The 16,471-nt window shown below is 39.3% G+C and overlaps 1 protein-coding gene across 6 annotated transcripts in view; it reads left to right on the forward strand.

The window, feature by feature from the left end:
* CSAD (cysteine sulfinic acid decarboxylase) overlaps positions 1-16,471 on the forward strand; it is a 33,555-nt gene that overhangs the window by 3,826 nt on the left and 13,258 nt on the right. For 2 of the 6 annotated variants that reach the window (XM_087886727.1, XM_087886728.1), the window contains exons 2-8: positions 1,315-1,587; positions 9,276-9,419; positions 10,436-10,562; positions 11,728-11,818; positions 13,415-13,521; positions 14,124-14,239; positions 15,922-16,001. In XM_087886727.1, coding sequence (XP_087742853.1) covers positions 1,573-1,587; positions 9,276-9,419; positions 10,436-10,562; positions 11,728-11,818; positions 13,415-13,521; positions 14,124-14,239; positions 15,922-16,001 — 680 coding nt within the window. In that variant the 5' untranslated portion in view covers positions 1,315-1,572. Of the gene's footprint in view, positions 1-1,314; positions 1,588-5,568; positions 5,906-9,275; positions 9,420-10,435; positions 10,563-11,727; positions 11,819-13,414; positions 13,522-14,123; positions 14,240-15,921; positions 16,002-16,471 lie in introns of those variants that run through there. The other 4 variants (XM_060688972.2, XM_087886729.1, XM_060688975.2 and 1 more) reach the window with 2 other exon arrangements.

The following is a 16,471-nucleotide window of genomic DNA, read 5'->3' on the forward strand; positions in this document are numbered from 1 at the left end:
ATGCATCCCTGAGGCTTGAAGCTGAAGTTCCAAGTGTTAAAGTCAACGCCTGGATTAGCATTCTAATCTTATGACTCAGAATTATGTTTAATTCTACAGGCAGAATTATTACCATTGCTGTTGATGGACAGCTACGAGTCTCACTGATATCAAACTTACGCTCTGTAGCCTTTCTCCTAGTCACATATATTTGTGCAAATCAAATGAACAGTTAAGGAACAAATTGGCAATATCAAACATCAGAACCCCAATGCTTATGAAGTTTATTGCCAAATAGTAGACCATAAACCATTTATTGCAAAGTATTTGCACAATTGAACTCTGAGTAAATATAGATGGGCTTTATCTATACCCTGTTTTAATGCCTTTTCCTTCTGCACTCATAGTGGAATAGATTTCAAAATTTTTAAAAAAATCTGCAAAGACCTTACAGCCTTTGTGGCTTTAGGGAGGTAGAGGAAGAAACACGTGTCTTTTTACGCTATCATAATTGTGACATTTCAAGAATTTTTTTGTAATCCCCAATTATTTCCAAACTTGAGGGCTATTCAGATAAATATTATGTATGTTATCTTCTAAGGGATGTTAACCCCTCACTTACATTTCAGGTAGCAAAATACCTTTGCCATGCAAAGTTCTGATTTAGATATTGTTTATTGTTTTATTGTGTGATAATTCGCTTAGTGAATTTCGTGTAACAAATTGCTTCCTTTTACTTTGAATGCTGGTCAAAGACCATTATAAAATTTTATGCATGCATGTTACGTGTATGTATATACCATGATCAATGTTATCAAAGGCTTCCCATTTTAAAAACTAGATGTTTATAGTATACCATGGTTTCTCCACTGGCTGATTTTGCACACCTTCACATCAAAAAGCCATCGTTCTACTCTGCCTCTTCAAATTTCATCATGATCCCCTAAATTTCTTCATGACTTCCTGAAGCACATGCCTCCCAATTTGGGAACCCTTGGCCTAGAAAACAAGGCAAATGCACAAGCTTAATAGTCTCTTTGCTTTTATCACCATTTAATTATTGCTTATGATATTCCCTAGACAAACATTTCATTATATTAAATGAGCTGCATTTAATGCTAGACATTTCCTTGAAACATCAGTGTTTTTCCATAATTTTGCTTTTTTTGTTCAAATTGCTAAAGGCTGCAGCAATGGGGAAGAATCTGGCACCACTTGCTTTATTTTGATGTGCAAGAGGAAGTTACCAAGATAAATATAGATTAAACTGCTGTTAAATCAACTTAACTTTCTCTTTTCGTTTCTGGGTTCAAGTGGTGTTTTTCTCTTCAACAGGCAAAAAGTGGCAGCAATTTTACTGTGGGTATCAACTGATTTGCTTCACCAATCTTTGATCAGCCCAACTTTGACACAGCTGGGATCTTTCAAACTATTTATATATCGGTATTTATTTACTCAGTTTGTATATCTGCTCATCTCACTGGTGTGATTCTTGCCCAGTCACTGAGCCAATCTCCAGATCAGAGGCCTGCCTTACAAAGAAGGATCAGCATCAGCCCAACCAGCAACTGGCAGATTAACAGCTAAGAACTGATGGGAGGGAAGCAGGTGGGAAACTTCTTTATAGTGTAATGCTCCCCTCTGCCTGCCCTCCATTTAACAACTGTCAGTGAATCTGGAATTATCTCCTTTTTTAAGTTTTCTTGCCACTTGGTGATATTTGCAGGAAGGGGAGTGAAACAAAGCCAAGAGACTCCACCAATTTCTTTCCTCAGTACGCTCTCCATTTTTGTTTGTTTGTTTGTTTGTTTGTGTCCTGCCTTTGTTATTTTTACAAATAACTCAAGGTGGCAAATATACCTAATATTCCTTCTTACTCCTATTTTCCCCACAACAACAACCCTGTGAAATGAGTTGGGCCAGTGGTGAAGTCCAATTTTTTTTATTACCGGTTCTGTGGGCGTGGCTTGGTAGGTGTGGTGTGGCTTTGTGGGCATGGCAGGGGAAGGATACTGCAAAATCTCCATTCCCACCTCACTCTGGGGCCAGCCAGAGGTGGTATTTGCTGGTTCTCCGAACTACTCAAAATTCCCACTGCTGGTTCTCTGAACTGCTCAAAATTTCTGCTACTGGTTCTCCAGAACCTGTCAGAACCTGCTGGATTTCACCCCTGGGTTGGGCTGAGAGAGAGGGACTGACCCAAAGTCACCCAGCTGGTTTTCATGGCTAAAGTAGGATTTGAACTCATGATCTGCTTTCTACTCCCGCTGGTGCCTTAAGCACTAGACCAAACTGCGAATGAGGGCATTAGCAGTTAGCCCTGCTGCCCCTGTGGACAGGGATGAAGATCACCAATGAAACATTATTTTTTTCCGCAAAGACACTGTAGTTTTCTACAGATTCAAGGGTTTTCTACAGATTCAATAGCACTTTGTGTCAGACATGGAGAAAAAGTCTTCTGAGGGAAAAGATTTGCTACCGAGTTTGATATTATGCTTGACCAGTTAAATGATAACGGTAACCGTAAGCATGAAAAATAAGTACTTTTATAACTTTGAAGTCAACAAAGCTGAGGACAAACTGTGCCATGACTCACAAAGTTGATTGCTTAGAAGAGTTTTGGAAAAAGAACAGTTCAGTTTATTTCACTATTTCACAGAAGAATAGTTGTTTGGAGGTTTTCTAAGAAGTCAGGAGGTTCTGAGTGTCAAGACGACATACCTGAAGGACAGGGTCTCCATTCCTCCTTATCTTCCCCTCTGCAGTGCAAGAGGAGGTGTTTGAGGACACATTTATCTCAGTGTGCACTCACTCATCCTGTTCTTTCCAACAATGTTGAAAACATGCTACGATGACAAAACAATATGCATATTAATACTTAACAGTGGTTTGCCCAAAGCAAACCATTCAAACAGGAGGTCAAACAAAGCCAGACAAGGATCTATTGCAGAGTGCAGTTACTGGAAAGTAAGATTTTTTTTTTAAGCTTGGTGAGTAAATGTCTTAAGGCCAGAACTGCGTGTACCAAGTGCACGTGGAAATATACAGCTTTACTTGGCTTGTTGCTAAATATTTAAAAAGAAAGCATCCATTTGGAAATGTCTTCCTTGGAAAATAAAGGTTTGGCACACCACTACCCTGTTTCAGTGGTGAAATCTAAAATTTGTTACTACTGGTTCTGTGGGCGTGGCTTGGGGGGGTTAATGTGACGGTGAGCGTGGCCAATTTTTTGTTTTTTGTTTACTTTTAAAAGCATTTTTTCTACAACTTCTTCAGCGAAGAGATTGTAAAAAATGCTTTCAAAAGGCTCTGAAGATCCCAGCTGAGTTGCTTGATCGGCAGAGGCTTTTTTTCTTTTAAATGCCTCTGACGATCAGGCAACTCAATTTGGATCATCAGAGGCTTTTAAAAGAAAAAAAGCCTCTGCCGATCAGGCAACTCAGCTGGGATCCTCAGAGGCTTTTAAAAGCATTTTTTCTACAACCTCTGAAGAGGTTGTAGAAAACCTCTGAAGAGGTTGTAGAAAAAATGCTTTTAAAAACCTCTGATGATCCCAGCTGAGTCGCACGATGATCAGAGGCTTTTTTTTTTCTTTTAAAAACATTTTTTTCGGCCAAAGAGGTTGTAGAAAAAATGCTTTTAAAAGTTAAAAAAAAAGCCTCTGATGATTGTGCGGCTCAGCTGGGTATGGAGGGGGCAGGGATTTTTGCTACCGGTTCTCCGAACCACCCGCCTCCATCGCTACCGGATCGAGTGATCCGGTCCGAACCGGGAGCATTTCACCCCTGCCCTGTTTCCCCGAAAATAAGACATCCCCTGAAAATAAGCCCAATCAGGCTTTTGAGCACATGCGCTAAAATAAGCCTCCCCCTGAAAATAAGCCTCCCCTAAAATATTTAAATGTAGAGCTGGAAATCAGGTAAGACAGCAAGAGGAGCCCCATCTTGCTCCACATGCCCCAAAATAATAAGACCTCCCTGAAAATAAGGCCAAGCGCTTATTTCGGGGTTCAAAAAAATATAAGACAGTCTTATTTTTGGGGAAACACGGTAGTAAAGGAAAGTATCCAACTTATTTCATCCATCCTGCTCTCCTATCCGTGGTCACCCTGCATTATGTCACCCTGCATTATTTCTTGCTGACCACTCAAACTCTGGAGTTATGAAGTGTGAATATTTCTTTTGTCCACAAAGGAGCAACACTTGTGTGGATTGGGATCATGATCAGTTCAGCTACTGTAGGAATTGCACCTTTTCATGACCAGGAATTGCTTGTTGGACCCTTCATGTGTGAAGATTTGCCACTGAGTACCCTTCCGTTGTCTTTAGGAGAAAAAGGGCTTGGCATTGCAACCCTTCTGATAGCTTGAAAATCCCATCCAGCAAGGCTGGATTTCAACCCCGAGCTATAAATATTATTAGGATTGATTGTTTAATAACAGTTTGAAGTTACAATGGACCTCGGCTTTATTTCTCCCACCCCTCACCAATGTGGTCACATGATCACAATTTGGGCCCTCGGCAGCCATCTAACATTTACAACCATTTATAGCATCCACAATCTATGACCGTGATTTATGCTGGTTTTGCTGGAAACCGGCATTTACTTCAGGTTTCTAGCGAAAAATGGGCTTGTTTAATGACCACTGCATTTGCTTAATAACCATGGTGTTTGCTAACAACTGCCGTGTTACCTTAACAACTGCCGCAAAAAAGGTAAAAGCAGGTATGATGACCTGCTTACTAAGCGTTGCAACATGACCATAATTGCAGGGTCAGTTACAATGATGCGTTGAGCACTGCCTGAATGAGCAAATGAATAATCTTGAATAATCAAATTAAGACAAACAAATCAACAAATTATCTGGTGGCCAGATGATGCAGAATTCAAATTACAAATATATCAAACCAGATGGGTAGAATCCCTAAGTTTGCAGGTCTCTTTGTTCATTGTCGCAAAATAGCACAAATATTTTCCAGAGGGATTTATATCTGTACAATGTTTTATTGCTGGGAGGTGAGAAAGGAGTTCTTTGGACAGGTGTCTGCACACAGGCGTGCATTTATATCTGCAATATCTCATGATATTTCCTGTATGCAAATTGAGGTCTCCAAATCAACTCTTCGGGCTTCTGTGTACAGGCACACATAAAATACATATATTTAGTAGGAGTAGAAATGTAGAATCACTGGAATGTAATTGATGTTACTTTTTGACACAAACAGCTATCAAGGCACCTTTTGGCATCCCAAGGTATCCTCACCCCATCCCTTACTTTTTTAAGGGTAAAACAACTCTGTGGGCAAAGCTAGCAATAGCAATAGCACTTATATACCGCTTCACAGTGCTTTACAGCCCCCTCTAAGCAGTTTACAGAGTTGGTATGTTGCCCCCAACAATCTGGGTCCTCATTTGACTGACCTCGGAAGGATGGAAGGCTGAGTCAACCTTGAGCCGGTGAGACCTGAACTGCCAAACTGCTGGCAGCAAATGATCAGCAGAAGTAGCCTGCAGTACTGCATTCTAACCCCTGCACCACCGTGGCGTAGCAAGCAATCCAGAGGGCAAATATTTTTACTCCCACAATATATAATGATACTTGCTGGCTATGTAGTCACTCCCTTTGTACTTTGTCCCTGAAAGCAGTGGGAATCTGTACAGGATTGGGCAGGTAACTATAGCAATTGGACATTATGTTCTTTCCTTCCTCTAATGTGGAGAGTAAAACTCCTACAAAATAATGTTGGTGCAGGCTGAGCAGAGTTTCCTTTGCTGAAAATAGAGTTAGCAGAGGTTGTGACCAGCTGAAGAAGTGGGAGCTCATCCCTCTGCCTTTTGAAACAATTCATCTGTAAGGTGCAGTGGAATCTTCCTGGGACGGAGAAAGAGAGAGGCAGCACACCTGACTCCCATTCAACAAGAGAAGGTGAGGTGGTATGGGCTGCGTGTTTTCAGTTGTGTTATACTGTTATACACTAGGACATCTGAAATTTCTTTGAACTTCAGTCTAACATGTTTCAGTCTTGCATTTTTAAAAATTTCAGTGCTGGGAAGATGGGTTTTCAAAGTTGAAAAATTGGAAATCTGCAGAAGTGGTTATTAAATTACAAAAAATCTTTAAAACATGGATGTGGTTTGCGGATGGAAAAATTACTAGGCTTGTTGTGAAGATTTCATCAGTGTCTAATAATTTCAAGAAGGTTGTTATTTTCCCCCAAAATTATGGGGTCTTAATGTGTAGTGAGTGCTTGTGGTGATGTCTGTTGGTTGAAAGTAAGAATGTACCGTAGGTTTTTTTAAATGCAGATGATGCTGTTTTACAGATTGAGAACCTAAAATGATTTGCAATGAATCTTTCACTGATTATAAGATGCAATGTGCAGTTATCGTATACAGAATCAAAGTACCATGACTTTTCCCCCCAAGTCTTTATCCATCAGTCTCAGGAGGCAGACTCCTGATCTCAATTATATATTAATCTTTAAAATCCTCTGAATCAGTATCCAACCCCCCCCCCCTTTTTTTTTTTTGCTTTTTTACAAATCCACCAAGCATGATAAAATGTCCCTTATTACTGTTTTCATTTCCAACATAAATTTGAAGTGCCTTTATACATTCTAGATCTAGACAATTTCTCTGGTGACATATGACAATCATTTTATAAAAATATTCTAGATGACTAACACATAATGTACATTATGCTTTCAACTACATATTTTTCCATTGGTTCATTTGTATATCAAAACCAATGAGTTTATCCATTTTATCATACATTCTTTGACTCCTTATTTTGTCTCACATTTCAGCAAAAGCTCATACATTTTAGCAATAACATTTCCTCATCAGTATATAATTCTGTTTCAGACTTGGTCTTTGTTCAAAATGATAAGTTCTTTTAAAACCAGTTTAAAGCTTTCTGTTAATTGTACATAAAACATCCATTGACAAGAATAGCCTTCTGTTACCTTCTTTTTCTTGATTTCATTTTAGTCTCTTTGAGACAATTCTAATACCTCACAATTAACAATTTATTTTTACTTATTACTTAAGTAAAACGATACTAAAACAACCCAAATATTTTACTTTCTCAATTTTAAGATTTGTTTTATACATTCAATTCTGTTTGATATTTTATCTTTGTATTTGTATTAATATATTTGTCTTCCGTTTATTAATCTTGAAACCTGCTAGTAGCCCAATTTTTTAAAATTTACTCATCAAAAGTTCAGTGTCCTTTAAAGAGTCTATCTAAATTAAACCAAATCCACAAAAGCTCTTAGCTTGTATGACTCTTTTTTAATCTTTACGCGCATGATCCTTTCATCTTATCATATACCCATTGTTTATATAGTTTTGTCTGCTCTCATGAACTATGAAGCAGTAACATAAGATAGCATTTATGCAAATCTGTTTAGTACATGTAATTTAAAAGGAATATGGATTTGGTTTAGCACAGAATTTCTTTTCTTTTTTTAAAAAAGTTTTTTATTAGTAGTTCAAAATTAAAAACATTGGACATAGATATGACATCACTGGTCCCAAGCATCTTCCAACACTTTAAACTAATACATAATATACTAATGGTAATATAATAATATATTCCTTGCACCTTATATGTTATTTAAACATAGTATAATAATAGTAATTTATACCTTATTCCTATTATACATATTCTATACATATATCCTATTATATCCTATTATTTCTAATTATACATATCTATACCTACATATACCTATCTATACAATTCACATACATATCTATCGCTAATAATGTATATAATTCTAGTCTAACACTACACATTTGTCTCGGCTATCCTCCTTTTATCTAACAATTCATAGAATTTTACCCAGATTTTATAGTACAATGTTTCACTTTTATCCTTGAATTCCAAGATGAATCTATCCATTTCTGCGCAGTTGAAAATTTTTAGTAGTATTTCCTCTTCAGTTGGGGTATCTTTCGCTTTCCACTTCTGTGCAAAGGCTATCCGTGCCGCTGTAAGTATATGTAGTAGTAGATAATTTATGTCTTTCTTGTATTTGCCCTCTGTCATTCCCAAAAGGAAAAATTCCGGTTTGACTTCTATGTTTATTAACAAAATTTCTTCCAACCAACTCTTTATCAGACTCCAATATTTTTTTGCCTTTGGGCATTCCCACCACATATGATAGAAGTTCCCCAGAGCCACCTCACACTTCCAACATGCCAAAGAATTTCCCTTATTGATTCGGGTTTAGCTCGGAATTTCTAAGGCTATCCAGTGTTTGAGGATATTATATCTCCTTGCTAATGGAAATGGCTTAAGATGGGGGGGAAATAGATTAGTAACTGAATGCATCCATGAATGTCTCATATATGATTGACTCTGCCTGATCTGCAAATCCAGATCTGCGTACCCATAAATCACCATGAATTTAATTCAATAAGCCATGATTAACAAACCTGGCTTATCACAATGTATAAGCCTACTTAATATGCATGAATAAGAATGGGTCTCTCTATAACAGGCCTGTCAAAGGGGCGGCTCACGGGCCGGATACAGCCTGCGCAGGCCATGCCCACTCCGGCTCCGCAAAGGCAAAAAACATCCCGATATGTTACAATATGGCCCACAATGCGATCAGGTTTGACACCCTTGCTCTATAATATACCTTTGTTTAGTCATAAATGCATATTTATATCTAGCAGCTGCCCCATTTATCACTGTTGTCATATGAGAACCTCGGTGCCAAAAATTGACTTGATGGATTATGAGCCATCATTATGAAGTTGTTGTCAACTCTTAGTGACCACATACGATAAATTTCCTGCATAATGATTTGTCCCTAACTTGATCTTTCACGTCTTCTCAATCATTTTATATTTTCTAATCATGTGGTTTTCTTGATAAAAATACAGGAGCGGTTTACCATTGCCTTTTCCTACACAGTATGAATTGCTGTCTTTGCCATTGTCTGTAAAGTAAAAAAGTTCATTGAAGGTTAGCTGCTCATGAGCTACAGTTGTATCCCTCATGCTATTAAATGTATGAACGCAACAGGGATGGCTACATCTCTATGTTAGCATAAATGTTATACTGCTGGAAAAAAATACAAGTACCTCTATTGTCCCGGTGTCAAGCTCAAAGAACTGAGTGTCACTAGTTGGAAATTGATATGATCCTAGTTACAATGACTGCATTTTGTAACATTCTTTTTCTGGAGATATGTACCATGCCAGTATGGAAACATTTTAGTGGATTTGCCTTCAGGGTCTTATTTGAATTCATGTTCCTGATGTCTGGCCTGTTATAGGAGGAGGTCTGCTTGACAATGGCAGCAGAAAATTCTTTGTCATCTCCTGGCTTGGATCGGGTAGCTGGTGAGAAGTTCCTGCAGGAAGCCTTCCAGATCATGCTTGAAGAAGGAATTCGAAAAGGGATGGATGCCTCTGAAAAGGTAAGGTATATTGATTTTCATTCTAAGTTTCCTTGAGCTGGGATGTCCACTCTATATACTTTAAGCAATGGCTTGGGCCAGGTACCCAAACTGAATTTTATTTGCAAGCTAACAAAGTAGTCCTTCAGCAGAAAAATCACCAATTCCTAATCCCAGATGGTTTATATTGAGTAAATTTGGTATAATCCACTCTTAATTTTTCTAGTTCCCCTCCCAACATCATTACTGTAGGGTGGGTGTCAGCAACCTGCGGCTTTGGAGCCACATGTGGCTCTTTGGGCCTTCTGTTGTGGCTCCCTGTCGAGTGATCCCACTACTGGCTGGGCCCGCCCCTCGTCCTCCCCTCCCAGTCATTCCTCGTCTGGCCTGAGAAGGTAAGGGCGACGGCGGGGAGATGGAGAAGCAATCAGGGCAGAGACAGAGAGATACAGAGAGAGGGGGGGAGGGAGGGAGAAAGAGATGTCAAAAGAGTTTTGTGGTTCCTGGTGTTTTTTAACAATTGGTTCTCTGCCCTAATGACCAGCTGGGTAGGCGTGGCTGGGGGGGTGTCATGTGACTGGTGGAAGTGAATGATGTCGAGTTGGCCACGCCCACCCAGGTTTTGTGGCTCCTGGTGTTTTCTTTTCTGTGGGAAATGGATCCAAATGGTTCTTTGAGTGTTTATGGTTGCAGACCCCTGCTGTAGGGCAACATTTCCCCACCCAATGTCTCCAAGAATCATTGAAACTATAAGTCCCAGACTCCTAGTGAGTCAGGAATGCTGGCTAAAAATATCAAGGATTAATCGTGCTAAGACATTGGGAGGGCTCCAGATTGGGACATTTAGCTTAAATTTCTGAAAACATGGCAGCATCCTCAGGCAGCAGAATTTGGACTTGGGCTGATATATAGAATTTTATACCAACCCCTTGTCATCCAGGAGGCATAACCTGGATATAGGATTGCACCGTTAGATTTTCAGCTTGTATACAACCTTCTATGGCTTTTCGGACATGAGCTGACTATCTTGCTGATAGGTGTGTATTTGGAAGGAACCTGAGGAACTGCAGCAAATTCTGGACCTGAATCTAAAAGACAGCGGGGAGCCACATGAAAGGTTGCTGGAACGCTGTCGGGAAGTTATCAGATACAGTGTGAAAACATGTGAGTGTTCTGCCTGGCAAGAGAGTATGGTTCCTTCTTCAGAACTTTTTAGGAAATATAGAATTGTTCCAGTCCAGTTATTGAGATTGGTTTGTCTATCCTGACATTTTGAGTTAGTTAATTCCCCAGTTTACTGTACTTTGGATGTTCTTTTTTTAAAAATAATGAGTGGGTGATTGATTATGTGCCATAAAGTTAGTGCTCTTAGCAACATAAATAGATTTTCTCCCTGATGATCTGTCCCTAATCTAGTCCTTCAGGTCTTCCAATGGTTTACCCATTGCTACTATAATTGAGTCCACTCACCTTGCTTCTCATTGTTTTCTTCTTTTTCCCAGCATTTTAGACTTCTCCAGAGAGCTAGGTACAGTATTCATGCAATGTATCCAAGTAGGATCATTTGAACCTGGTAATTTGGGCTGAAATGTAACGTGTACCAAGAGACTAAGTTTCAGGTTGACCTAAATACTTAGGATTTGATATGATTCTTTTCAAACTTACCCTTATTTTCTTAAGGGTAAAGGCAAATGAATTTAAAATAGTTCTTGTACAATTATTGGAAGGTGACTAAAATGTAAGCAAGTAGCTAGGATTCAGGAAAGTTCTAAGTAATATCATGGATAGGTCCAGTAATACAAATGAGCCTTTAATAAATGCTCATGGTCAGGGCCATCATAACCGCATTATGGGCCCCGGGCAAAGCAGTGTACTGGGGCCCCTACGACAACTACTCACAGGAATAAAAATGTGGTTGATAAAATTAAACGTATATTTATTTTATTGGCACTTCCAACAAAATCGGTGTTGAAACATTAAAAACATGCTGTGCAGCAACAACTAATCAACATGATAAACATTTGAACAATACACGAGGCTTGAAAAACACAATAATACTCAGTAAAGCCTTACAGTTGCTGTATTTACAGTATATGATGCAAGGTTCATTGAAGGGTTAACATACGCAGATTAGTATGGGGCCCCTATGCTCGTGGGGCCCATAGTCAAGTGCCCACCAGGCCTATGCATTAAGACACCCCGGCTCATGGTGCAACAATAATCACATCAATACCTGTAATGATGAAGAAAATATGAAGTACTTCCATTGAGACTATTTCCTTTTGCACAATTTCCTTTCCTCTTGCTATGTCTCTTTGTTTTCTCCCAGGTCATCCACACTTCTGCAATCAGCTATTTTCTGGGCTTGATCCCCATGCTCTGGCTGGACGGATGATCACAGAGATGCTCAACACTAGCCAGTATGTGTTCTCCATTTTCTCATATATATATATTGGCATTTTTTAAAAAAAAGGAAAAGGAAAAGAATTCCCAAGACTCAGCTACAGCATAGGTGAATTTCACTGCTGCTTTTTTGGACTAGAGATTGTAATTTTAACAAGTGTGATCACTAGAAAGCAGTTTGAAGAAAAAAATTCTTTGCTTTTTATGATGTACTATTTTATCCGCAAATTCTGTTAACGTCCTTCACTCTGGCAATATCAGATAAGTTTGTCAAGGTTTTGAAAGGATCCAAACTTGCAGAGGAAATTTTTTTGCAGAGGATCATATTCCTATGAGCAACACAAATATATTGTGATATAAGAATAATATAATATAAATAATCTTTTCTCTCTCTGATTAAGGGAGACTAACAGAGTGGATTCCTTCAATTGTGAAATATTTGCTCTGTGGAAACTGATTAGCATCTCCCTAGTAAATGGATAGTGAGTTGGGGAGGGGGGAAAGTAATTTGATATCACTATATTAACATTTCTCCCCTCGTGGCAAACTGTAAAATTAAGTGTTATATATAGTTTTTCCTCTTCCTTTTATCCTCATGACCACACTATGTAATAATTTGAGCTCAGTTAAAATATTCTGTTCATAGATAAAGCTAAGCCAAAATGTAACTTCTTTGCTTGGGGTTTAGTGTGATGTACAGTAGATGCACTTGCTTAAAAATGTTAAAACTAACCTTGGATTAATGTGAATCAGGACAGTGATTGGCTCAAAACTAGCCAATGAATGTAGTGGCTGAATGCAGACTTCTTCCATTTTGAGCAATCATTACATTCTATCTCTGCAAGTGAGTAAATATTAATATGAAGACACCATGATACTCAAGAGATATGCATTGGTAAGATGACTCTATTTGGAACCTAGAGCCCTTTCTGGCCTATAGATTTATCTGCACTCTACTCCCAGTAGTTGAAGTCTCCTAAGGTCCATAACTGCTAACTTTCTTCCTCCCAAGCTGCTCATTTGCTATGGCTTCTGTTGTTGCTAGGTGTTTGAGCTATCAGGGTGAAGGCTGCAGAAATCTAGATGACTACAAGTCACGGCCACAAAGAGGTATCGAAAAGTCTCATTGCTGCCCTCTAGCAATCATCCATATTTTTGCAGCCCAGATATGTTAGTCCTGCTCCATACAATCAGATGTGTTGACTGTGTGGAGCAAGAGACAGGTGACAAGAGGAAAAGAATGGGAGTCTGCTTCCCTTGATTTTATCCCTGCAAAGATTTATATTCATTTACAGATTTACTTCATTTATCATCATAAGATAAAAAAACCTCTATGAGAAAGAAAAAAAGAGTAAAGTAAAGGACCCAATTTTTTTTTTTTTTTTTAAAGAAAACTACAAAAATCCTGCACTTTCAAATTTGTCTAAGTATTCTCTCCTCCTTGGTTAGATGGAGCAGATAAGTCTTGGCAGTTTTACTAAAGACCAGAGCAGGAGGGCATTTGAGCTACTCTCACTCCTAATCTAAACCAAACACCATCATTGCCCTCCGATAATTTGCTGGCTATTTTGGTTGTTTCTCAGAAGAGACTCATAAGACCACTTGTGTTTTAGATACACGTATGAGATTGCACCTGTATTTGTCTTGATGGAGGAGGTGGTGCTGAAGAAACTGCGAAAATTGGTTGGCTGGGAAAAAGGCGACGGAATCTTCTCCCCTGGTGTGTAAAACCTAGTACCCGGGGATTTTCAAGGGCTTGTGTCTGTTTATAAATGTTTTAGAGGTGACATGCAGCCAATATTATTTATTTATTTATTAAACAAATGTATATAGCTGCTCAACTCTCACATAGTGACTTTGGGCAGCACAGAACATGAAAAATCCGCAGTAAAATCCTCATAATTCAACTCACACACGTAGTGACTTTTGGGCGCCGTACAACATTACATATCCACAGTTAAAAATTCATAATTTAACCTCCACTTTACCTTCCACCCCCTGGTGGCTGCAACAGAATCAGACAAGCTACCTGACTGGCTTTGAATGGGATCCCCAAGCTCTCTGACAAAACTATGTCTTCAAGGCCTTTTGGAAAAGCAACAATGTGGGGGCGAATCTCTGAGGGAATTGTGGTTCCAAAGGGAGGGAGCTACCACAGAGAAGGCCCTTAATTTGGATCATCCAAATGAAACCAATTTCCGCCATTCATTATGTCCAGCACGGATGCCCTGAAAATATCCGGGAATTACATGCTAAAGATTTGACTTTAAAATGGTAATGAGTGGGTCATTGAACAATTCTCTGGGTTGTTTTCCTTGGTAGGAGGGTCCATCTCCAACATGTATGCCATGAATGTGGCACGGTATCACCGTTTCCCAGACTGCAAGCAGAAGGGGCATTGGGCAATACCAAAGCTGGCAGTGTTTACATCAGAAGAGGTATTGTTTTCTTGCGTATGCTCTAGAGAACCAACCTACTTGCTTTTGGTTAACCCAGCCTAATTTGCTTTTAGTTTTGCAGCGGGAAGAGGGGGGGGGTTGCCTCCTGAGATTATACTATTGAAATTTGGTGGCAAAATGTTTTGTTTTGGGGTATGATTAAAACACACCCTCCACCTTAATCCCCCTTAACATGTTTATTTTGAAAAATTCTGCCACAATGTTGCTCATGCCTTTGTGACTTTCGAAGATCAGTCATGAAAGTATGACCTGTTGCCCCCAAAACTGGCTTTTCCTAGACCCACTCCTGAGGCAGGGGGACAAGCAGTGCCTCAGACAGCAGATATTGTTGTTGGGGATTTGGGAGAGCAGACAAAACACTAATGGTCTCTGGAACAAATGGCCACCCCGTAGCGCTACCTTCAGAGAGAAAGAAGGCATTGTCTTATCAGCAATGCTAAAATAAGATTTAGCTGGCTTCTGTATGAGAACCTCTGGGGTGGACATATTGGAGATTAGGGGACGTGTTGTCCTGCACATTTGGAAGGCATCAGGTTGGGTACAACTAAGAGAAACTGAAGCTGGAACTTGTACATCAGAATTTGGACCAGACTGACCTGTTAACAGCAGACATTTTGGGAAGATCCCGATGGCACCTTCATCATAATTGTAATTGAGTGTTGTTACTGATTGTCCCATTCTTCTGTTTCCTTATTTCTTTTCCAGCATTATAGCCTTCTCTAGAACAGTTAGATCTTTGCTTAATGTGTCTAAAGTAGGATAATTTGAACCTGGTCATTTGTGCTTTGAGTGAGAATTCTGGGTTATTTTTTTTTAATGATCCACTGATTTGTTTTCTTGACTGTTCTCAGGAGTTTTCTCCAACACCAAAGTTCAAAAGTATCAATATTCTTCCTATCTTGCTTCTTCAAACACCAGTTGTCACTTGCATAGGGTGTTGCATGGAATTTCAGAATGTGCACATTTCTGATCTTTGTAGGTATCATTTCCTTATAAATCAAACTAAATCTAATTTTATTCTGACCTCATATAGGTTTGTTTCTTTATTTATTGGAGTGTCAGTTGAGATCAAAGTGCTGAAAAAAGCTGAATATTTTTGTGCAACAGTGGAACATATTTGTTTTGTTAATGGTTTTTGGAAGGGGAGGTGGTATTTTTTTGCTTTTAATTTATTCCAAAGAAAGTTTAATTTATCTCCTCAAAAAAGAAAAAAATTGGATTTGCCTGGATATTGGTAAATATGTGGGCCCCCTGGAAAAAGAATGCCAGAGATAGGGCCACCTGCCAGAGAATCTTGCTGTTAATCTCTACCTGCCTAAAGTAAATTAATTATTCCCATTTTGCAAATAACAGCTGTGAAAACACCAAATGGCCTTCATTTTGAAGCCTTGTATTGCTGTGTATCTTCTGGTAGACCATGATCTTTGTCAGAATCTGTGATCTATTGCTCTAAGTTTAGAGAAGATAAGGAGGATAATCCTAGGGAATGCTCTGTCCCCAGAACCAAGGTCAGGATTGTGTTGGTTAGGTAGAAATGAAACTTGATATTTCTTTGGGTAATAGTTGATTTCTAAATGGCTTCCCAGGATTCAGAACAGGGTCCTGGGAGAAGGTTTTTCTTAAGGGAAGAAATTGCTGATCCTCTTTTTTCTGCTTTCTAGTGCCACTACTCCATCCAAAAGGGAGCAGCTTTTTTGGGCATCGGCACTGACAATGTCTACCTTGTAGCAGTGGATGAAAAGTGAGTGTTAATAACTGGAATGCCTTATAAAGCTAGAGAAATCAAAGGTTCCATCCAGGGATGAAATTCACTTACCTTCCCTACCGGTTCGCAAATGTGCGCATGCTATGCGCACGCTCGCTTCGCTCCCGTGCACCGTCATCCATGCATGCGCAAAGCCTTCTGCGCATGCGCAGAGGCTTAAAACTGTCACAAAAAAGTGACATCGTGACATCCGCATGGGTGGCTGGAGCCTCCTGCAGCCACTGCTACCAGTTTGCTCGGGCCGGATAGAACCAGCTGAATTTCATCCCTGGTTCCGTCTTGATGTTATAAGTGGATCATTTAATCTGGATTATCTCCCTAACCATACCCAACACAGATATCAGAACCACTGTGGATTGCATATCCCATTGTTCAATTGTCCCCTCCCCTCCACCCCCAATTTTAGGAACCCTTTGCTCCGCAATGATTAAAAATACAGTCTCTAA

Source organism: Pantherophis guttatus, chromosome 2, assembly GCF_059756535.1.
Source record: "Pantherophis guttatus breed Tessera chromosome 2, ASM5975653v1, whole genome shotgun sequence".
Lineage (NCBI taxonomy): Eukaryota > Metazoa > Chordata > Lepidosauria > Squamata > Colubridae > Pantherophis > Pantherophis guttatus.